This window comes from Pempheris klunzingeri, chromosome 2 (assembly GCF_042242105.1).
Source record: "Pempheris klunzingeri isolate RE-2024b chromosome 2, fPemKlu1.hap1, whole genome shotgun sequence".
Lineage (NCBI taxonomy): Eukaryota > Metazoa > Chordata > Actinopteri > Acropomatiformes > Pempheridae > Pempheris > Pempheris klunzingeri.
This window is the reverse complement of record NC_092013.1, coordinates 30,530,087-30,553,284: the sequence shown is the minus strand read 5'-3', so window position 1 is coordinate 30,553,284 and position 23,198 is coordinate 30,530,087. Positions and strand designations below refer to the sequence as shown.

The 23,198-nt window shown below is 48.4% G+C and overlaps 1 protein-coding gene across 2 annotated transcripts in view; it reads right to left on the bottom strand.

Annotated features, from left to right (window-relative positions):
- pdzrn3b (PDZ domain containing RING finger 3b) overlaps nt 1-17,566 on the bottom strand; it is an 81,281-nt gene extending 63,715 nt beyond the window's left edge. Inside the window, exons 1-3 of one of the 2 annotated variants that reach the window (XM_070846497.1) lie at nt 16,766-17,566; nt 12,185-12,271; nt 10,139-10,246 (exon numbers count right to left, since the gene is read on the bottom strand). In XM_070846497.1, the coding sequence (XP_070702598.1) occupies nt 10,139-10,246; nt 12,185-12,271; nt 16,766-17,479 (909 nt within the window). In that variant the 5' untranslated portion in view covers nt 17,480-17,566. The remainder of the gene's footprint in view (nt 1-10,138; nt 10,247-12,184; nt 12,272-16,765) is intronic. The other variant, XM_070846505.1, reaches the window with a different exon arrangement.
- Nucleotides 17,567-23,198: the final 5,632 nt, after the last annotated feature.

The window sequence follows — 23,198 nt, the reverse complement described above, 5'->3', positions numbered from 1 at the left end:
ATCTGACAGAATTCCTTCCCGCCTGTGTGGACTCTGTCCTGATTTTCACGGCTGCACAAATGAAAGGGCAACACCTCAGCACTCTGCAGGAAGAAAGGCTCCCTGCCTTACCCTGCAATCATTTTCCATCTTCCCTCTTGGCACTCGCAGCCTCCTTCCATTTCATTTCAGGGTAAACTGTCGCAGAAGAAGGCAGAGTGGAAACTGCAGTGACAAAAGGCCTAATTTCCCTGTATTTAAAAGTAAGCCCAAGGCAGCTGAGCTTGAGCGTTGAAAAAGAGCCTACAAAGCGTGTACAAAGGCCTATTGTCCAGCCAGGACAGGCAAGACGTTGGAGACATTAGGACATTAAATACACTTCTTTTTCTTCTCCTGGCCTGCTCCGACTCTGTGCTCAGAGACTACTGTTTTCATAAGATGGCGAGGAGGGAAAATATTCTCTTTCAACTTAGCTGGGAAGTCTCACTCAGGGGGATATCCCTTACCACCTGCACATATCAATCACACGTTTGGCCAAGCCCTCCGCTGGAATACGGAGGGAAGAAGGGGGAAACCTGCTTGGTTCTCACTCCAAGATGCAGACAAAATGGCTGCCACCGAGCGTCCGCTAGCATACCTCTCTGATTAAATGCTCCATATTCTTGCTGAGGTTCAAATCAAAGCAGCCCTCTGTTAGCGGAGAGTAAAGGTATCTTTATTGACACCTCGGCGTTGACCTTGGCACAGCGCTGTGTGCTCTCAGCCGGTGGTCCTGGGCTTCTCCAGAGCCTGCCAGTTATTTTCTCTGTCTTAGCACTATCGTATGTCATAATCTACAGGAATTTGTGGACACAACCTATTCGACCCCAGGAACAAGGTGTACCATTTTAAGAAGAGGACAAAACGCACAGTGGACCAGCAGGAACGGGACAGATGAACTATTGAACACGTGCTTCTGACAAAACAGTTTAATAGACAGACAAGTGCACGCTGAAGGACAGAAACTATCACCTGATAGCCGAACAGCTGTTCAGAGGTGGGCTCTGAATGGAGTGATTCAAAAGAATAGTAGCATCTCAGTGATACAGAACATACATCAGTGCATATGTGCAGGTGGAAGTCGAAGGAAGACAGAAGTGTGCACTTGCAGAGAGAGGACCTGTGTATTCTCAGAGAAAGGGGAGTATTGGGAGAGAACACACTTTACTTCCCACTACAGAATAACTCATCCTCTGAGGGAGACAAAATAAATAAGACATGAGCAGGGATGTCTGAGGGAGGCGCCTGGAGAACGTCTCTCTCTCTTTTTCTCCCTATGGCCGATAGCCGAAAAGCTTGCTCAATGAGCCGGCTCTGGCCATTCCTCCAGGCGGTTTGTCAAAAGGGAAGAGGAAGTCTTGAATGAGACAGAGAGGTAACACTTGAAAGGGAACATCTCTCTCAGGGGAACAAGAGAAAGGCCAAAGCAAAGCGGCGTAACAGAGATGGAGAACCACGCTGATGAACAATGTTTTCTGTTTGCACACATTTGCATGAGAAAAGGCAGCGCAGCGGCCACCAGTTCCACTCGTTGTCTAGTGAATGAAGAGGAGCTCTAAACCTCCTCAAAGAGGCTGGGGAGGAAGGGGGCGGTGGCGTTTCTAAAGCGGGACGTGTTGTCAGGATTGGCCGGTAGAGAGGCGAAAACATTTTGATAAGGGACACCGAGCTTCCGCCTCTTAGCTGTGACTCCTCACAGCTCATGAACTGTGAACTCTACAAGCAGCTGACCCCGCTCGCCATGCAGAGAGGAGATGCTCAAGTTCTAGAGTTGAAACACAGCATGTGTGCTACTCATTTCTGCACTGCAGGACTACTGTACGTAACATGTCAAGTTAAGGCACACGTGCTACAGTTCTCTCGTGAAAATATGTGTTGATGAATTCCAATTAGTTCAGATATTACTGAACATCTGTCACGTACAGGAGGGACAAGTATGTTTGGTGATCCAAACCCTGTGTACTCTGCATCTGTTAAGTCCTAATGGGGCCTTACAAAATGAAACCGAACATCTGTCGGCAGCAGTATCGGCCACAGCACTGCAGCGTACGCCGCCTGATTAGGTTCCCTTCAGAACAGCTTCAGACCGGCGCTGCAGATGTGAAGGAGCGGTACGATTCAGAACAGTCATGTTGAAAAACGTCACTTAACGTGGCCAATGTTCACACGACTGAGTACATTCTGTGGTTTTTAAGAAATCAATTGATGGCCAGTGTAGTTTAGAACAGATGAAGTTCATCATATTCTTACTGCTTTTATTGGTTTTAGCTTCTGTGTCTTATGTTTCATTGGACTGATGGTGGTCTTAATTATCTTTTCATTCTTTGTTCTATTCTTACTTCAATGGTTTTAATTCATGTCTTATTAATTCTTACTGGTTGGTTGCTACTCTTAATCATTTCAATCTTCATTATTTTATATACACAGCAGCTTCCATGCAGCACACTGTGCTTCCATCTGGAACGAAACATGCTTTATGAATAAAGTTCTGCTTGTTGCTCGCTTACTTTGACAGGCCGCTTTGACCCAAACTCACTGAGCTGGTCGGATTCATTTGCATGTCGAGGTGCATTAGGCTGAGATTGAGCTAACCACGCAACATCCGTTATGCGCCTGCCTTCGTCTGCTCTACAGCGAAGGCCCGACCCGAGGCCTGTCCCCCCTCACCTCGCTGAGGTAGCGTAAAGCTCCCGGGAGCGAAGAAGCAGCTAGTATTAATGCTGAGATGATTGCCCTTGTTGACAGTCAGTCTCGCACCATCTGAAGCTCTGAGGAACCATTAAGTGTCGTTGTTTTGGAAGTTCAGATCAGACAAAGTACTTCAGAGTAGGACGTATTGAGACCTGAAGGGCAGACCGAGTTAGAGAAGCATAAAAAAGGATGAGAAACCCAGATTTCGTGAACTTCTCTGTTGCAGCAGAGATGTTGTTCTCCAAGAGAGGAAGTCAAAACTACTCCACATGATTAACAGCCGGCTGAGATTAAAGCCGCGCAGAGCTGTGGGAAAAGAAATGAGGTCCACTTCATCATCTCACTGAAGCAACAACTGTAATGGTTCCATACGAGATGAAGACAAGCATACTCTGGCATTTTGATTGATGAGGGAAATCCATAGCCTATAATCTGCTGAGGGACCAATGTTGCATCGCCCAATGCCACACAAACCAGGTTTAAATCACTGTCAGCCTATAGCCATTTCCATAGAAACAAATACACGTGTCACAGTGTCTGCCGCCAACAAGTGAGAGATGGAATCTGTATAATAAAAACAGGGAAAGTCCCTCCGTGCATCATCATGATGGTTGTAACTGGCCATAAAAGAGACTCATGAGAATCCAGTTGTTGTGTCAAAAGAGATACAACTGCAGGCACTGTTCAACTTCTGTTCAACAACTTTCCAATAAAATGTAGCACTAAATATTCTCCAAACAAAGCTGCATACATGTCAGCATCTTGTGATTTATCCTGAAGTCCACCACTGAGGCTTGGCAGCCTGTTACTCCACTTAATTGATTTCCCTGCATGGAGCATTCCCTCAATCACCAGTGCCCATTAATTTTTATGTTTGCCATCATGCCCGTATCTATCAGCTCTTAGTGGAATAAACTACTCTGTGCAGGCCTGATGCTAAGCACTCCTAGTTTATTCGCCCCTGGTATTTTACAGTCTCCAGACATTTCTGCTGACTGTCCCTAAAGCCTCCAAGACTTCTGGCTCCACTGCAGCAGAAAGATTTACAACTTCTTAAATGTAGTAACACAGCGTTCTAAAGTGTGGTCGACACAAAGGACCATCCATTCGGTTAAAAACTGTCAACACATTCATTAAGCTGAAGGTTTTAGGACGGCGCCACCGTTTCCTTTTTCTATTGTCTTCCTTTGTGAGATTCCTACTGTGATCATCTTAAATATTGAGAGAGTAGCATTGACATGCTGTGCTATTTCTGGTACAGTTGAATAGGAGACGGGGGTGGGACTAAGAGGGAGTACAGACATATACATGAAACTGTTTCTCAGCCTCACATAAGCTTTTCTTCACATGTGGACTGTTTGGCTGAAAGATATTGGTGCTTGATACATTTTCCATCTAGATTATTGTATAGGACACTGAATACTGCTCCCCAACATGGATGCAGAGTCCAAGTGCCCAGAAAGAAATGTCAAAATCTTTCATTTCCCTGACGAACTCCATCTGCGGATGAAGATCGTGGGATATGATCAAAAGCTGAACGCAGACTGCACTGCGCAGACGCACCCCCGTCATGTTCTTTTATATTCCGTCTATCAATCGATTCATCGGAAAATGGCTGCCAATTCTATTTTTCATGAACTCAACCAGTTGGAAACATACTTGTGGGGGAGAGAGGGAGGGAGGGAGGGAGGGAGGGAGGGAGGGAGGTGATCAACATGCTGCAGTCGAGATGCATTTCAGAGGGGCACGGGGAGGAAACGACGGGCTATTACAGCACAACTAAGGGTCTCTTAATCAGCCTATTAGGGTTTAATTGAGGGTAGTTAATTAGGAGTCGGTGGGCAGTCTGTGCTGGGGGGTCAGGGGCTGACATAAGAAGCAGCTGGCGGAGCAACCTGAGCCAATTGTTACTGATCCATTTACACAAGGCCGGTGATTGATTGGCAAGAAAAGTAGGCCTAATTACACCTGTCTATTTCTGCCCCCTTTAAACCTTTTAGGAGCCATAAATGAACCCCCCAGCTCCAGGGAACACGGGGCCAGGCGAGACTGTGTTGGAGCAGAGCAAACATATTTACAGTAGGCCCAGACTGTATGTCTCCACAGAAATCATCAAGCGTCGGCCTGCCTTTGAGGACACAAGCTGCTGAAACCGAGTGGAAAATACAATATTGTGTGTGCTGCGAGGGACGGAGACAAAGCAGCCGTCTGCCTGCAGCGAGGCACAAACCCACCTCACACCATCTCCAGACTGAGACGACTCCACATCTGAGAAGTCTATTTTTCCCCCCATGTAGAGCGGTGCAAAACAAAGGTGTGCTTGTCCTCACTTCTTAAAACCAGCTCTGAATAGGGCAGCGGCTACCACCAGAAGCTGATTATGGACTCTTTAAAGTTAGATTTGATTTAATGTCCTGCTCCTGCCTCAGCTGGACCACGGGGCACAGGAATGTGGTCCGCTGCTGGGATTGGCCCGCTTAGCCTGGGGTGGATTCATCCTGTGTAGGGCCAGACAGGAGTAACAGAGCGGGGCCACATTCAGCTTGGCCATCTGGGGAATAAACACAGTGCCTGCACAGGGGCCAAAATCCAATAAGGAGCCTGACAAAGGCCTGCTTCTTGCCTCAGAATGCCAAACAACATGTGATCCCCCTTAGGAAAATAGCTCCTGTGTCTGTTCCTCATGGCCCTCCGGGTCAGAAATAACGCCTGAGGAACTTTTGGCACATGTCCTGCGGAGGATGCCATGTGCTGCGACAGCTTATTAGTGACAGTGGGGTCCAGCCAATCACACAGCTCAGCTGCAACCTGACATTTTCCCCCAGCAGGACTGGCGACACGTTAAACACACCTTCGGTCATGAAGACTGCTGTCAGACTCATTGACATTTCATGAACTCCAAAAGGCAAAGAATGAAAGAAGAAAGCAGGAGTGGGCTCATTGAGTATTCATCTCATCTACACACACTGAAAGTGTTGATGCATAACCACACTTGACAGATATCACTGACCACTTACTGAATGGGCGACGGTGAAACCCCGCTTTTTGCCACCAAACCCCCCCCCCCCGGGATCAGGATAATATGTAGAATATCTAAAAGGAAAAAAGCGCTGCAGCTTATTAGCAGCAAAACTATTTTGTTTCTAAATTCTCCCAAAAGTGTCCAAATATTTCAGTCCTTGGTGCCTTCTGACTCCCCTCCAACACATTTCTGTCAGTCCCCGCTAAGTGCTATCTGGCCGGGCTTTAAGCTGCCCCTGGCCTTGTGACTTGATACTTAAGTAACGGTGGGGAGGTCTGAGGTGTTTAGTGGCTCACCGTGGGTAACCTCGCAACTCATTCAGCTAGTGGCAAGTAAGAAACGGCAGATGTGCTGCCTTAAAGAGCGCCAGTATAGACAAAGTGAAATGATTAAGATGCATTGTTTTGCAGCATAAATGTAAGAGTGGAGTTAACTTCAGCCACAAGGCCAAAAGCCCATTGACTCATTGATAATTAGCATAAGCTGCAGCAATATGGTCAAGGGAATAGGTTGTGTCAAACATAATAAAGCTGATCTGGAAGCAGTGAGTTACCAAGTCTCAGGATGAGTCTTCCATCTTCTATGCTTTGCCAATAAAGCGGCTGTATTTAGAGCAGCCTGTTTTGCATTTCAGACACGCTTGATTGTGACCCCTGGCATTTTTCCAGCACGTTTCTTCTGCTCCCCCACAGCTAATCATGCAAAAATACATTATGCATCTCAGAGGTAACAGCCAGCCAATCCAACTTGCATCATCTGTTACAAAATTGTGCCGGCACAAACATGCCTGCTATTTTTGGACTTTTTCTATTGAGTAGCTGACACTGAGTGAAAAGGTTATTCTGTTGAATTTTAGCCTCCATATCTCCTCTCTTCAAGTCAGACAACATCCAGTGTATATATTTATATAAACATTGACTTAGCTGGGGCACATTCCTGCTCTCTAGCCCCCCCACCCCCCCCATGCAGCCTTGTCCTCCATATTAGAACTGACTTCTCCCAGTGTCAGTTTATTTTAAAGTAGTTGTTGCCGTTCACCCTCTGCGACCTAAGAATGTTTGCTGAGGATTTACAATGCGACATTTACAACAGCAGCCCAGGCGTCTCCATTCTCATCCTATTTTCACACTCAGAGGCCCACACAGAGCACATCCCCTACACCGCGACAGCTCCGCCACGGCCATTCTGGGATTGTGACACTGGCTTAGTCCTGTTGCCTAAGCAAAGAGGCTTGAGGAAAATGGAAGGTCAACTAACTCTTTGAGAGACTTTGCTCACTGTGAAGTGAAAAAGACGCTGGGATTACGTTCATGTGAACATTTACCAAACAACATGAACGCACACAATCAATCAGCTATCGGAAAACATGATTAGAGACTAAGCCGGTGCAGCAGAGCAGAGCCCCTCGTAGCCGCCCTGTAACACTGAATCACAACTTATTCATCAAATCCCGGCGGCAAACATGGGCAGATCCTGACTGAGTGCTAAGATTTTTCAGCTTGCGGAGGGGCTAGCGAAAGCAAACACAGCTCGAGGTTTTTATGAGAAAAATGTCTGGCTGAACAAGGAGGCATTCATGTGCTGATTCATAGCAGCCTGTAGCTCAGTTAGAGGACAGCCATCTGCTATCACACCCCCCCGCTAAGAGCCTGTTATAGAAGGCCGAGCCGTGGATCGTCATGTACATGTTACATCCATATAGACTTACTGGAACTGACACCTCTACTACAGGAGGACACAACAGCTTCTTCTGCCTCCTCAGGTGAACGTGCTTCTCACTGCTGCGTGCGACATGATTGTCCTGCAACACGGCGCTTCATCCACACGGCCGGCCTTCGCCACGCAAACTTATTAAAGCTGCTCTCATCAGTATTTTCACGTTAAAACTGGACCAGTTGACTGTGTGGAAAGTGAAGTCGCTCGTAGTGACAAACCCCCGGAGGATTAACACTCCCCTGCTTTTAGCTCGTTGTTTTGGTTTTCCGGCACACAGCTCTGATCATTAACCTCCATCTCACACAGCGGCCAAGCTCAGCAACCAAAAGGAGTGAACATGAAGGCTAATGTTGCTCTGTGACTGCTCAGTGAGAAGACAAGGAACCAACAGGGACACGTTCACATCCAAACTTTACAGGTGATAATTTGTCACAACAGAGTTCACACAGACAGACAGACAGACAGACAGACAGAGAGACAGACAGGTTCACTTTGGCTGTCACAACTGTTCAGTCATCGTTTTCTGCAGAAAATGATGTTTTGGTAATCCGTCATTTAATTGGAACAGGTTCTGCTCCAGCTTATCAGGATTTGTTACTTTTCTCTTTTTTTATCATCATAAATTGAATGTCTGGGTTCTGGGCTGTTAATCTGACAAAAACTAATCTGAAAAGCTTCTTCGGGAGCTATCGGACGACATCACCTGGGATTTAAGGTACTTATGGGCAGGCTGGAAGATTAAAAGATGAATCTGTGATTGACTGATGAAGGTAACTGTTCGCTGATCACAACAGAGGGCCTTGTGTAGTTTCCACTCCCTTTAAACGGCCACAGTCGGCCCCCCTGAAGCAGCCATTAAAGAAAACACATCTAGTGTGCGGACAGTGGCCATCCAAGTGAAGCTGTGTCTATAGAGGTGTGCGAAGCCACTGATGTCATCCTGTGTTTGCCTGAAGAAAAAAAAACAGGCTTCCTGAGAGGAGTGATGAGAAGCCAGATTTACAGGCTTCTGCTTTCCGAACACGCTGCACCCCACACAGGATGCTAAATAGGACAGAGTTACGAGCTGTTGTTTTCAACCCACAAGTTCAAAACATGAACACGAAACTGCCTCGGGCTGTTTGGGATTAAATTCCTTTGATTCACCACCGTGGACCACAGAGCTCACAGACCCAATCACCCGAGGTTAAAGATGCAACCCACACAACTGCAAACATGTCAGTGACGTTGCATTTCTTATTGTGGGCTGGAAAACCATGACATGGAACTTTTTTGCTTTAACCATCCAACAATGAGGGAGTCTTGGTAACACGAACCACCTCCACTATCAGGTTTCCCGGCCGATGAAAAGAAAAACTGAACTGTCTATTTCGATGTCAATGGCTGAGTGATTTATTTTGTAGCTTTTTGTCTAGTAATCCCTCACCTCTTGAAAAGAAAAGGTCACTTAATAGGGTGCTTTGCTACGTCCTTGGGCTCTTGGCGTCCTCTTTGCTCATGTGTTCTCCTCATTGGAGAGATTTCGTGACCTCACCCACAATAGCTCAAACACAAGTGCAGCATTATCCTAAAGCAAATTCTGTACTCCATTTTAAAGGCTGATAAAGGCTGAATGGCTCGCTCAACACCAAATCCTACGCAAGATATCTCCTAAAGTAACCGAATACAGCAACATCTGGCCCAATAACACGATTCCCCGACCGTCACACACGCCCAGGCAAACACATGCTCATAAAAACAGACACTGCAGATGCACAGGAAGACACACACACACACACTTCGGTTCCAGTCCAACACGTCCATGTGACACATGAGCTAATCTCCCAGGGATCTCATGACAACGCTGGAGTTGCTCAGACACTTGATTGTGTTACTTGAAGAGGCTCTAACGAGGACAAACATGTCACATCTTACTTATACTCACAAGCACAATATTTAGAACCGCAGCGTGAGGCTTGTGCTTGTGGCATTTCTGTACTGACTGCATGAAGGACAGGATAGAGTGATCAATACGGTCCAGATGTCGGAGTCTTCTTTCCTTGTAAACACTTTCCACAAACATCTCTGTGAGCAATCTGCTGGTCCAAGTGCTCCGGGGCAATTTCACTGAGGTTTGACAATAAAGCCGGTGACTAACCATATTTGTCATCTTGCGGCGCGCGGTAATACACACTTGTAATCCACACAAACCTCTGTGCTCAATGCAGCCATTGTGTGAGATTCTGCTTGACAACTGTTTTCTAAAAGCAACCTTTGTGATATTGACTTTTTCAACGCATCCCTCAAGTTGACCTGAGGGCGAGCCGGCCTTTCCACACGAGATTCTGTTTAAAGGCGAGAGCAGGATGCTACACGGCAGCTCTGTCATAAGGGATTGGTCAGCGAGGAGGCCAACACAGGGCTCTTTCTCACTCAGCAGCACCAAAGGCAGAGCGCTTCGCCTCAGCTTCATCAGGCTCTGCAGCGACCGTCACAAACCTCCGCCCAGCGCCGAGTGGTCGAACCACACGTTGAAACTTTAGATGTAAGTGCTTAAGTACAGCCGCAGTTTAATTTTCAGAAGTCACAGGATCATAAAGATTGAGCGATGGGTTCATGCTTCCTCACTGTTGTCATCTTAATACGGCAGCTGTCACATGATCCAGCATCTCGCTCTACGTCATGTGTGTGTGTGTGTGTGTGTTTACATACCTCTACTATTCTGTCGTGGACCTGAAGGCCTCCCTCCTTGTCAGCCGGACCTTTCTCCACGATCTTGGATACGAAGATCCCTTCATTGGAAGTGCTGTCGTTGTCGTCCTGTGGAATAAAATTGTGGTTATTGTGTGGGGGACAATAAGAACACAGTGCTTAGCTGTTGTTGAAAAGACAAAATCTTTGAATCCTTAAAGTCAAATTTAGCTAAACAAAAGCAAAAGTGTTTGGAAAGTTCAATAAAAAGGACTTTTAAACCCTGGAACCACGACAGACATTCACATGGTTCACCCACAACAGCCAAAAAGGTTTTGTGAGTCTCCCAAGCTAAAGGGTCACTTCATCCAAATAACAAAAACCACATTCCATCACCCCTCCCCACCGGCATCGCCATGCAGGTACTTCCTGCCTCCTGCCCTGAGGTTCTGAGGGATCGTCCTCTGAAAACCTTCTGCTGCAGGTCAGCTGGATCTACTTTGTGCTGCTCAAGACGGCATATTCAGAACGTACTACTTACTCAGACTCATCTGCAGGTTTCCTTCTTCTCATTTTTAAATAAAAAAGTGTGACTGTGGTTGCTTTGTGGCTGTAGTGCTGTTGAATGTCACCGTTTGTTCTTGTGACCTTTCACCCCTTTGTAACCTGAAAGGTGCTTTATGAACACATGTACTTACTCACTCACTGTCAGCAGTTTTAGGAAGCAGCAATTTCAATGTGCCTGAAACCAGAAATATGTGGAAGGCTTGATCCCAGCAGAGGTGAATGGACAGTCGTGTGTGTCTGTGATGTGTGTAAAGGGACCCTCGAACCCTGCCTCTGAGCGGGAACTAGACCCTGAGGGGTGACTGTGCCCTGAGACTGTGGACCTGTGGACATGTTGGATGGACATGAGGTAGTCTGCATGTCCCCTGAATCAGAGCGGAGAAAAAACTGCTGCTAACATCTCTCTTTGAAACCACATGAAACCCAACTATACGCCCGCCGAGCTCTGCAACACCAGTACAATTTAATGGGATACTTAAAGAAACCTCAGAAGTCACAGAGCTAACACTAATTAATAATTTCTGGTCTGCTTCCTCTTTCCCAGGCATCATGTACAGTCTTGCTTCACTACATGCTGTTCGACAAGCTTCCTGCTTTGCCCCCCCTATCCGTAGACAAACTAGCTCTTCTGGAGACCACAAGACCTGGCAGCTGATTGCTCTTACCAAGCCATGCCAGGACAACAGCCACATGAAACGCATGTGTCAGAGGCTACGGGGATATTAGCTATTTCCATTTTAATGAATAGCTTCTTACACAGACTGCTGATTTGAGGTCAGCAGCGAAAGCAAAAGCCAAGTATTATCTCTGTTCTCTTATGGTTGAGTTTGATGCATTGGTCTGTCACAAGAGCGAGAAAGGTTGCAAATCTACGAGAATCTGGTAGAAAACACGTCTTTTTATAGTTTCCCGCTATAAAAAGTTTGACTGTGATAGTCAGAGTAGCTCCAGAAAAGGAGTAAGAGTGGAGCACCATCTCAGAAGAGAGAAGCTCCACGTGTGGACGACAGGGTTGTAACCAGCGTGGAGAGATTTTCCACCCGTCACTCAGCAGAGCGCGTGGCATCATTAATGAGTTTCACGTCAGGGCCCCGAGGCAGGAAACTCAGAGGCAGTGAAAGGTTCGGGTCGGCATAAACGACCCTGTCCTCTCCTCTGTGTTTACCTCACCACCAAAATCCCCTCAATTAGAGACGAAACAACTGCGGTCGAAGCCATAATCCCAGATTTAACTCCCATAAAAGTAATTATAGTTTTTTTTAATCTGTGATGCCAAATCCGCTAAACCAGACCAATATATAAACACAATAAAACTTGATAGATGCGGTCCATCTATCCGCAGACTAGAAAACACATGCACGACTGTCTAAGCTGTGTCAGTCAGTACAGAGAAAGCCTGTGGTGCTTCAAGTATGTGCTATTCATTCCTGGGTTGCCATATGACACTTGGCTGATCACCGGGGGAGACGAAACCTCCTAGACGCTGGGCTTTCAACCTACCGCACATGGCCTTCCTCCTATGATGTTAAAACCCAGAGATCCGCCCTCACGAAGAAGGACAACCGTCACGCTTTTAGTCTCGCCTTCCTACAGACAGACAGAGGAGAGACACGTGAACAGGATGATTAAACTGGGAGCTCAGGAACAAACACCATCTACTTATCTACCTTATTAGCCCAAAACAGAGGTGCTCAAACACAACATGACAAACACAACAAGGGGACAGAAAGTGATGACACCATCCTCCGCACATTAAGGAGAGAAGAGCCTGGCTTACTGGCATTTTAATGATTTGATACCAGAATCACAGTTTGAAACAGATCACACAGGCTACGTTACTCTGAGCTGGTAAATCAATCAATCTCATTACTCTTTAATGGTCTGTATCTGTATGTCTCCTCTCTGGTCATTTCCACTACTCAAAGTGCTTTTACTTCACATCCTTCGGTCATCCAGGAGGAACCTAAGCTGAGGAGACTGTTCCTTCACACACTGAAGCTAGAAGTTAGGGTTCAGCGTCTTGCCCAAGGACAGCCGGGGATCGAACAGCCGACCTTCAGCCGCCCCCTTTACTCCGTGTCTTACAGGGCGCGGAGAGGAAACTTTCACAGGCAGCTGTTCAGTCGGACAGTTCTGATGTTCACTGCATAGTCTGCTCAGCTGGAGAGGACTGAGTTTGCCAAAAACAAAAAACACACTAACTTGTTATCAGCTGTTCTCTGGTTGGCCGGCTCTCTGGTGCCCGAGTCTGTACCATCAATGCTCGGCCAAAGGTGCACAAAAGAGCGGCAAGTTTCCTCTAAATACCCGTTAGGTGTAATGGCCTGACTCAGACACAAAGGCAGCTACAGATACCGTCAGCTTGATGCTGCGTTATCAAGCTGCGTTACATTTATCACCCAAAAAGCTCTGACTCTTGACCTCCAGGACTCGTCCTGCACGGTGAAGCTGACGTCAGCTCACACGGACATCCAAACACTGATGGGTTTGTCACAGTTCTACCTGGACGTTAGTGAGCTCTGTGGAGGAAGCCTCTGATGTGATGTCCTGAGAAATGTGGGCTGGTGTGAAGTTTAACTGATCAAACAAAATGTATGGTTAGAAGAAAGCTCTGGTTATCTGGTTAGATTCAAACAGAGACAGGATAGGTTTGAGATTACACTTGGTATAAGTGATCTTGGTTAAAACTCCACAAACATGGGAGAGTCACCATCTAGAGTTTCATTCAAAGGGGCAATTTGTGAGCAGTTCAAAGAGCCACCGGCCCTTCCCTCTCTCCAACTCTTGTCCTTCGTAAATGAATACACCAGAGGACCTCTTACTCAGTGGCAACATGACATGAGAACCTCTGGGAAAGCGGCAGACTCAGCTCTTAATCTGTCTCTTTAAGCGGGACTCGGAGGGGGTTATGAGGCAACATAATTTCAGCTGCCACTCCAGTATGCTGTGACATAGAGAGACTAAATATAAAGCAGATATTACCGGCATGTACAGTGTCCCGACTGCCTCATAGGCTAAAAAGACCATCGTGTGCACGTCAGGCCCGGCAGGAATGTGGGCTCCTGCATCGTGTCACGGCAGCATTAGCAACACATGCTTCCGAATTATAACGGCTACAGCCATTACCGTGGACGGGCAGACAGTGGGCCGTTAAGTGACAAATAAAAGCAAAGCACGGCTGTTCCATCCACTTTACTTACACTGAAGCTGCCACAAGCCTCCAAACAAATTGGATGGATTTTAAAGGTGTTTTTACGTTTTGTCTGAGAGAGCCATTAAAGTGAACTCAGAGTAATTAAGGAGCGCTTTTTTCCACATCTGCGAACACTCTAGCAAAGCTCTAATCCCCAAGAAACCAAGTCTCTTCAGGTGGTTGTGCATTTACTAAAACATTAGGAATGCCTAGGTGATAAAAACAGAAAATGTCCTCACCACCAAACATGCAAAACACGATCACGCTGACATCATTTGGGAGAGATGAAGCGACGCCAAGTAAACAAGCGTTTAACATTAACTTTAATGGAACAAGAGGAACGGGAGGGGGAGGGGGGGGGGGGGGGGGGGGGGCTCTTTCTGGGTGAAGCTGCAGTCTGCTGCTCACTGGTGACTTGGCAGGCCGACGGTGAGCATTCACCTCAGCACCAGTCACACTTTCCGAGTCTGTCCTCCATCACGCTGCCTCTTCACACAGGCTGTCTAATTATACTGGAGGCACTGGAAGAACGCTCTGCAGCATGGAGCGGCAAAACACACATTCCCAAACTACTGGCCTGGGATCAGGAGGCAGAAACTCGGTGACCTGGTCAGAGGCCTCTCGCGGTGTGGAGGGTGTCCTACGGTGGATGACTGCTCTGTGACGCTGGGGTGTGGACACAGCAGCAAGCTAATCTTCTAAATAATAGTCAGTGACTTCTGGGTGGCTGTTATTAATGTGATCTCTGTCATGTTCTACTGACACCCGTGTGATGGAGACAACTAATGGGCTCCATTATTCTGTTAAATGATCTCATGGATTGACGCTTTAAAATTAGACCACAATTAGCCTTATCAGATTGAGCCCATGATTAGGCAAATCAAATTCAGCGGAGGATAAATCTGTTGGACGTCTTGTGACGCTCTCTCTGTCTGTCTCTCTCTCTGTCTCTGTATCTGTCTCTCTGTCTCTGTCTGTCTCTCTCTCAGTGAGCAGCACCAACACTGAGCCGAGTCGTGTTCGAGCCACAGAGCCGTGGCCGAGTGGAAAGTGTGACTGGGATTCTAGCAGCCCTGAATTGAGATCTGAGCTTTTTGTTTTTGCTTTGTTTTATTGCTCTGGCTGGCTGGCTGAAGAAGTTTAAATAGTGTGAGGACTATTATTGGAAACTCCAGTCAGTTATTCCACACACAGCCAGCTCATAGTGATCCCCTCACTGCCCCTGCCTGGATATTAAACGAAGACATTAGAATCCTCCATCTGGCTCAGGAAGCCTAAGCCGAGGAGTGACGGAGACTAAAAAGTAGGTTACCCATCCCGACTGCGTTCCCTCTCCGACAGTCACTCCAGGAACAAATAGGCCACACAGCAGCCCTGCAGTCGACCCTCCTCACCACGCACGTTTAGATCTGTGGAACGTGGCTGGAAACAGAAAGCAACAGAGGCATCTAACATGTCCTCACCTGGAGTGACGAGTCCAAATGTCCTCTGCTTTAACAGGCGATCACAGCGGATCACACAGAGGAAGTTCAGCTCTCAGAGGCTTTCATGGCTGATCCCACTTGTGAGCAACTACCAACAATATCCACAAAGTGTTGCCCCCCCCCCGACCTGCTCTTTCTCTTAGGAGTGTTGGAACAGTCGTGCTGTTTTTCATGCATGTTCAGAGTGAGGGCCTCACATTAGTGCAGTGACACCCTGGACGTATAGCACTGACATGCTGCTGTCACATGAACTATGATAACCAGCTGTGCTGCACACCCACTGAGCTCCTACACACCAGCACGACTGATTTCACCATTTGCCCGCATCGATGCTTTTTCATTTGCAATTTGCCAGTCGAGCAGAACACGTTCTGCCTGGAACTGAGCCCATAACGAACAAATGAAACCACCAAGTGAAAAAACAGGAGGCCTATGAAGGATGTCAGTTAAACAGGACTTGGAGTCCCTCAGTGACACAAACGGGGGGGTGGAGGGGGTGGAATTACAGCTCTTCAGTGTCAGCTCCTCCTCCTGGTTACAGTGCACACACTGATCACTTCATTAAGCCACTTGTGAGCTTCTGCATCCTTTCTGATGGTGATAATTGGCCGTTACAGGAGGCGCTGGGTTCTCCAGTCTGAACCATTACACATCCCGACACAGAGCTAACCACTGACATGCACTCAGCTCTCTGGCTTTTATCACCGTGGTGGGAGGACAGAAATATGAAATCTCATCACCACAGTTTGCACAAAACTCTGGGATTCTAACGGCCCTCCTCCCCCCGGACGCCCCCCAGGCAGCGCTGAGGCTCCTGCTGATCCTCTGCACACATCTCATAGAACACTGTCCTGCAGGAACTCTGCCTCGTCCACTCCAGACGATTGTCTCTGGGAAGAGGCCAACATCCGATGGCAGAGGGCCTCAGACAAGCGTGCTGCGGGGGGCCAGTGGAAGTGGAACATGGCTCTGGTTGTGTACAGAAGTGCAGTAAATATTTGGCCCTCCCCCATTGACTGCCAGCTGGCCAGAGGCACAGCTGACATCCATGTCTCCCAGCAGACAGCCAGGGAGCAGAGCTCTGAGCTCTGTGGACTCCTCACAGACCGTCTCCACCTCACACTCCCATTGTCATGTGGGGCCAGTTCAAACCACAGCAGTGAGCAGACAAGACGTCCAGAGTGGGGGGGCACACATGTTCAGAGACACTGCACAGCCCTGAGACATCAGGGGAGCAGGATGGGAGGAGGGGGGGGGACATCAGTGACTACACTATCATTGAGAAACACATGCGCTCTTCTCCTGATACCTGGGGTGTCTTACACTGACCCCCCCCCCAGGGACAGGGACGGGGAGGGAGGGAGGGAGAGGCTGGGGGTCGGGGAGGGGGGCTGCGCTGCCTACCTTGCAGGAGAAAGCCACGGTCTTGGTGAGGGAGTCGATCCTGTCGCTGTACTCGGTGAACTTCTTCTGGTACTTGAGCGCCGTGAGCTGCAGCTCTCCGTGCACCGCGGACAGCTGCGCCAGCAGGCTCTTCTCCCTCTTGTTGGCTTTGATGGTCTGCTTCTTGAACTCTCTGTCCAGGCTCAGCAGCTTGCACTGCAGCGCGCTGTTGTGCGCCTTCAGGGCGCTCAGGCAGCAGTGGCCGCTGAGCCTCTGCTCCCTGTGGCTCAGCATCAGCCCGCAGCCGCTCTCGCAGACCCCCGCCGGCCTGAAGTCGCACGTCTCCCGCATGTGAGCATCCATGTCCCCCAGGCTGAGCACCTCGCTGCATCCTTTATTCCTGCACTTGGCCGGGGAGAAGTCGCACACCTCGGCGTGCTCGGCCAGATGCTGCAGCCTCACCACCGCCTCGCAGCCCCGCGCGTGGTTGTCACATTTGATCTCCAGCTTCAGGATGAGGTTCTTCAGCGGCAGGACGTGGTTCAGCTCCTTGGCGGAGATCCGCTGGCATTTGACGGGGCAGCTGCTCTGCTGGACGACCCAGGGCAGCACGCAGCCGGAGCAGAAGACGTGTCCGCACGGAGTCGTCAGCGGGTCCTCCAGCACTTTATTGCACAAGTTGCATTTGAAATCCGGGTCCACGGTCCCCTTGAAGCGGTCCAGCTCGAATCCCATGGTTCTCAGAGTCCGGGTCCAGACTCGGTGACTCCCCACCCCCGCAGGTCTGAGGCGCAGCAGTGGGGCGTTTTCAGCTGGTCATTGGTGGAGCGCTCCCCGGCCGACTACAGCCTCCCACACCAAACTCTGCTAATTGACCGAGACTTTTGGTGCCTTCAGGTGCGCCTCGTAACTCCGAACTCTCGAGTTACACAAGTTTGTAAGCCTGAAATAAAGTTTGTGTAGTGACCCCCCCCCCCCCCCCCGAAGCGCAGACAGCCCTGCACCGAAGCTGCACAGTGTAAAACACTACATGTGGGCGAAGCTGGTCGTTGTTAAAGGTTATGACACCTAAAAGTTAGACCCTGACAGGGACCATATGTGAAGCTGAAGTGAAGCCGATCTGCGCCAACACCTTATTATTGTCCGGTGATAAAACTACACACGTGGTCATTAGAAAAGTAAATTAACTATTCAGGCCGGCACCCACGCTGTTCACGTGACCCAAAGCGGTGAACTCATCGGCCCCGACAGTCAGTGAAGGCAGCATTTCTTGGGACAGCGTGTGGAGGAGTTTCTCTACCGTAATACTCTGCTGACTGCGCGTGTGAGGTTGTGAGGCTGGTGGGGGCTGTGGCACACCATGGTTGTCATCTATTGGTCCACGATGTGGGCAGATTCAAACACTGTGAGGCTAATGTGAGCTGTGGTACCTTTAGTTTGGAGCTGTGCTGCCCACATGCCGTGTGAGGGTAACAGTGTAATCTGGGGACGCAGAGGAGGTCTGCTGTGCGGCCCCATGGCTACATTCCCACCTGAATATTTATAGGGCAGGATCCCTACACAACCCTGCCCTACATGAGTGTCAGACGAGGTGACGTGACAGTTCGATACCTGCAGCATGGTGGGTGAGCGCTGAGGCATGCAACACTTGTGAAAACAAGCAACTTTACTACGAGTGCAACCACAAACCAGACTGTCAAGTTCCAACAAACTTCGAGTGAGGAGGAGATGTGGTAAAAGTTGGGAAGATCAACCCGGATCGCTCTGTGTGGCATGGAAATGAGTATTTGAGGCGCCGGTTTGGGATTCCTGTTTGAAGGCACCTCTCGCCGCGCTCCTCGTGCAAAGAAAGCTCAGTATTACACTGTTTTACCACTTTGACACACTTTGATTTGAGAGCATTTTCAGTCCCAGCAGGAGGCCCTATAGTCTGTGAGCGTATTTGAATTGTAAATGATGCTCCAGTGGGCACGCTGGATGTGCTCAGTGAAGGAAAAGAATATCCTCTGCTGCTCAGGCAGAAACCCACAGGGCTCCGCGGGTTCTGGCCCGGCCTTGATTAAGATACCCATTCCTACGGGTTGCCTCCCCTTTCGGAAATCCAGTTTTATGCAATGCCATGCTCAATAAAACCTTTCCATATGTGCATTATCCAGAACTAAAAACAAGGGCTTATCAAAGACTTAATGGACAAAGTGTGACAGAGAGAGTCTGAGCTGGCGGGTAATCCTACACTGATGTTATGGGTTGTCTTAGATGGGCTGCAAGAAAAACTCCCCGTGCAGTCACGTCAAAGGTCTTTGCACTGTGTATACACAGCCTGTTGCATACCCACAGTGCCATTACACACTTTTCTCAGCAGGTACTCATCAGGGCATGGCTTGACTGAAGAAACACCCTTTAGAGAGGGAGGAAATGTAAACAGATGTGGAAAAATGAACAGATGAAGAGAGAAAGAGCGGGCTGGTGTTTTACTCTAACACCTGCTTCTTTCGGCCACTTTTCACAAAGTAAAACTGGAGTTTTCTCATGCTGATGCACGTCAGCCACATCCGCAGCTCAGAGCCTGACGTCGTTATCAAACCTCCCACTGCTGTCGGGGCTACTTTGGAAGGATTACACTGGAATACAGAGTCCGGCGCTGCAGAATCGAACCAGCAACCCATCAGCCTGCGCGCCTGAGATGTGATTTATCACTTCAGTGCAGGACCAGCCAGGCTGCCTGTTTACTGTGAGACTCTTTGCTGTTTGCTCTGCCTCAGTCAGAGATGATTGCTCTCAACGTGGAGTGAGAATAAATAAGCAGTTGTTTCTATGGGCTGTGTCGCAGCGAGCACAAAGCACCGAGAGACCAGTGTGTTAAAGAAAGTGATATGCTATCTCGTGGAGTGGCGTGTTTAGGAATGTTTTCCATGAAGCGGGGTGAAGTGGCAGCAGAGGGGGCCTTGACGAGTCCATGTTGGGTCCGGCCCAACAGACAGACGCCGTCCCTGCGGAGATAAGAGTTAATCCCAGTCCTCCAGCCTGTAAACTGTGAGTGAGGGATCAGGACAGACCGGACTCCGGCGCTCCCTCCAGACCTGCAGGCCAAAATAGCATTCGAAGATAGTGTGCACGCAGGAACCCAGGCCTTCAGCCGCCTGCAGCTGGTTAGCTTAGCTTAGCATAAAGACTGAGAGCAGCCAGCCTTTACCTGTCCAAAGGAAACAGTATCGCCCACTAGTGCCTGCAAAGCCCATAAATGAGCGTGTTATATCTCGTTTGTTGAATCCACACCAGAGCCTGAGCGTGAACGGGTGGAGGGACTTCCTGGAGTCTGCGCCCTTTCAAGAAGAGCTGTAGAGGAGCTGGTTTGGCCTTTTGTTATCTCCTGACAGAACCAGGCGACCTGTCCAGGCTTCGTGCTAAACCACAGATAACGGCCTGCTGGCTGCAGCTTCATGTTTAACGCACAAACGTGAGAGCGGAGGCAATCTTCTCCTCCAACACTGGACAAGTAAACAAATACACCAATCTCCTAAAATGTCTTCCTGTAAGAGAAAATCAGCAAAAGCCTCACATCACATCCTGGATGCACAGTAGGAATATATATAAACTGTGTAAAGACGTGTTGCGAGCCAGAAGGTGTGCTCACTAATGCTCTGAGTGACATGAACAGAGTGGGCTCATTGTTGAACCCTCTTACTTGAAGCCTTTGTTGTAATTCAGCGGAGAGACGTCGGCCTCAGCGAGGGCGATGAGGGTGTTTTGTGTTCGGCTCTGGAGTCGGGCCATTTAGTAATCATCACCACTCTTCTTCAGATATGTCAGAGGCATGCGGGCCATGTGGGAAACTGTGAAGATGAGTTATTGCTCTTCGGGATGCCTTTTCATGTTGCGCTGAAACATGATGTTCTCACAAAAGGAATACACTATCCATCTCGCTGTGGTTTCCCATGTGCCCCAGCCTCCCTTGGGACTCGGTAATATTGTCAAAACTGAGTGTAGCCACTGAATGATTTATACGCCAGTAGTACGGCTTGTTTTTCCTGCAAACATCAGTGACTTATTGTGCCATTCACAAGGGGAGCTGGAGTTTCGCGGCTCCTGCACCTTGAGTGAATGAGTGACTTTAGAGGTCTCGGCCGACCTTATGGCCACGCCGGGCCCGTGGCTGGGAACCAATGAGGCTACGCCGGCCTTTGCTAGCACGCCACTGACAGATGGTGTGAATAACTACAGCTGCTCCGGCCCTGTTGGCCTGTTATGACAGAGAACAGCAGCTCAACCGTCACAACATCCTCTCAGGCATAAACATGTGAATCAGTAATGATTGCACAACACAGGTGTCAGCGGCCGTGTTGTTGACATGCTCTCTCAGTAGCAGAGAGCTGCAGCGCTCGCTCACACCGTCCCACTAAATGCAACTGATGATCAAATGCAGGAAAACTAAAGCTGATCCTCAGTGGAGACGGCCGTGTGCAAAATATCTGCAGTTGCTAAAAAGGTCATTATCACAAACTGCTATGAGTGCAGGAAGAAAAGCCAATACATATTTAGCTATTTTAGCCTCTCACAGCAGACCGTCTGAACTCTGCGAGGGAGGTTAGGAACAGGATGTGGGTCAGTGGAACCCAGATTTACCCAAACGCAAAACTGCTCAAGTCAGGAAAATCCCCATTTGATATGAACTAAGTCAAAGTCTCAAGAAGGGAATCTGACCTAAATCTGCAGTCGCACACACACACACAGTACAGTAGCTAATTAAATCTTCATGGCAGCGATGTGCAGACACAGTATACAGACTGTGTGTCGATGGCCTCCTTGGCTACTCTCCTGGACCAAAGAAAAACAATAATTATCATTATTACAAGTTTTATTAGTGTTGCCACCACTGCTGCTGCTGTTATTATAATAATTATTGTGAGAAAGCGTTGCCCTCTACACCTTTCTGTCTTGGTTTGTGCATGAATGAACATGTAAGTTCTTCATCATTTCACAGGTAATGTTTAGTGTGTAGTTATGGTTTGATATGGCTGGCTCTTTATCAACACTTGTGTTAGTGAAGTGATGTAATGGCACGCCACAAGGTTCAAAAACAGCAGTGAAAACAGAAAGTGAAAAGCAGAAACTTCCCAGAAGCGAAGCGAAGCGTTGATGACTGACGCTGAAGGATTCTTTTTGAGCATTGATGCCCACAGTACAGAAACGGTCCTCCTGCATCAGCATTATCTTCTAACTCATACTTACTTAACCCACACAGCAGCTGGAGACAAACAGCGGCCTGTGGGCCAAATCCAGCTGGCAGCAGAAATATTTACTCCCCCTGATGAAAGCTTAAGGTTTTCATTTCATAGTTTGTATCAAATATTTCCCAAGATGTCTCATAAATCTACTGTAGATAACAATGTATATACAAGGACCATGTAAATCCCAATGTAACGTCATCTAATACCCCCCCCAATACCCCTCCCATCATCTAACCCCCCCCCCCCCGACATGAAGAGAGGCGTGCTCACAACTGGGGAAAAACAGCATCTGCCCTCGGACACAACTCCAAACCAAACAGCTCTATGAACCAACCCTGATCGTAGAGGAATTAAAGGAAACAGCAGTGAAGAAAGCTGAACGCCCCACAGCCCCCCCCCCCCCCCCCCCCCTCTCAGGTGACGACGGTGCGTCCTCGTGTCTCTTCTGGGTTGGTATCTAGTCGGCACACAGTGATCTGCCGTAGATAAAGCCTCACAGCATAAAGCCCTCAGCATTTCTTCAGATGGACAAGCATAATGCATTAGTTACAGAGGTTTCCAAAGCACAAGTGTGTAATATTAGGAACAGATGAGTCCCTCTGCAGGGGGGAGGAGGGGAGGAAGGCACTTGAGAAAAAAAAAAAGTTCCTTTCTGAAGCCTGTGAAGCAGTGCTGATTTTCTGGAGGCTCTGTTCCCACTGGCTCCATAAATAACATTCAAAGTATACTTGGCACATCTTATCTCAGCTTATTAAAGAAAAAAACACTTGAAGAAAGAAGTTTGAAGATAAACCACATGGAGTTTGAGGGTTATGATTTCCAATCATAATAAAGCACATTTAATATTGCGTACATTTCACCATTTAAAGATGTTTCCTTTATGGGAGGGGGGCAGCGCTCGGCCTGCAGTCGGCCCATCAAACACTCAAAGGCAGGTCAGGGGTGTCATCGTCCCAGTGGCCACTCGTGGTACTGCAACACGAGCATCTCCCGCTGTTCTGAAAAGAGGTGCGACTTGTCTGCTCAGTGAACAATCTGTGGTGTTGGAGAAGCTGTTCTGTTTCCTTTGCTCTGACACCTGAAGCAGGGTGACAGCAGCGCCCGACAGAAGCTGCTCTGCTGAAAGCTCGTTGATAATGAAAACAGCGAGCATGAAGCAGAAAGCTGTGACCGTAGTGTTGACAGGTCATCCAACTGGCAAAGTTCACACCTCTACCAACAGCTCG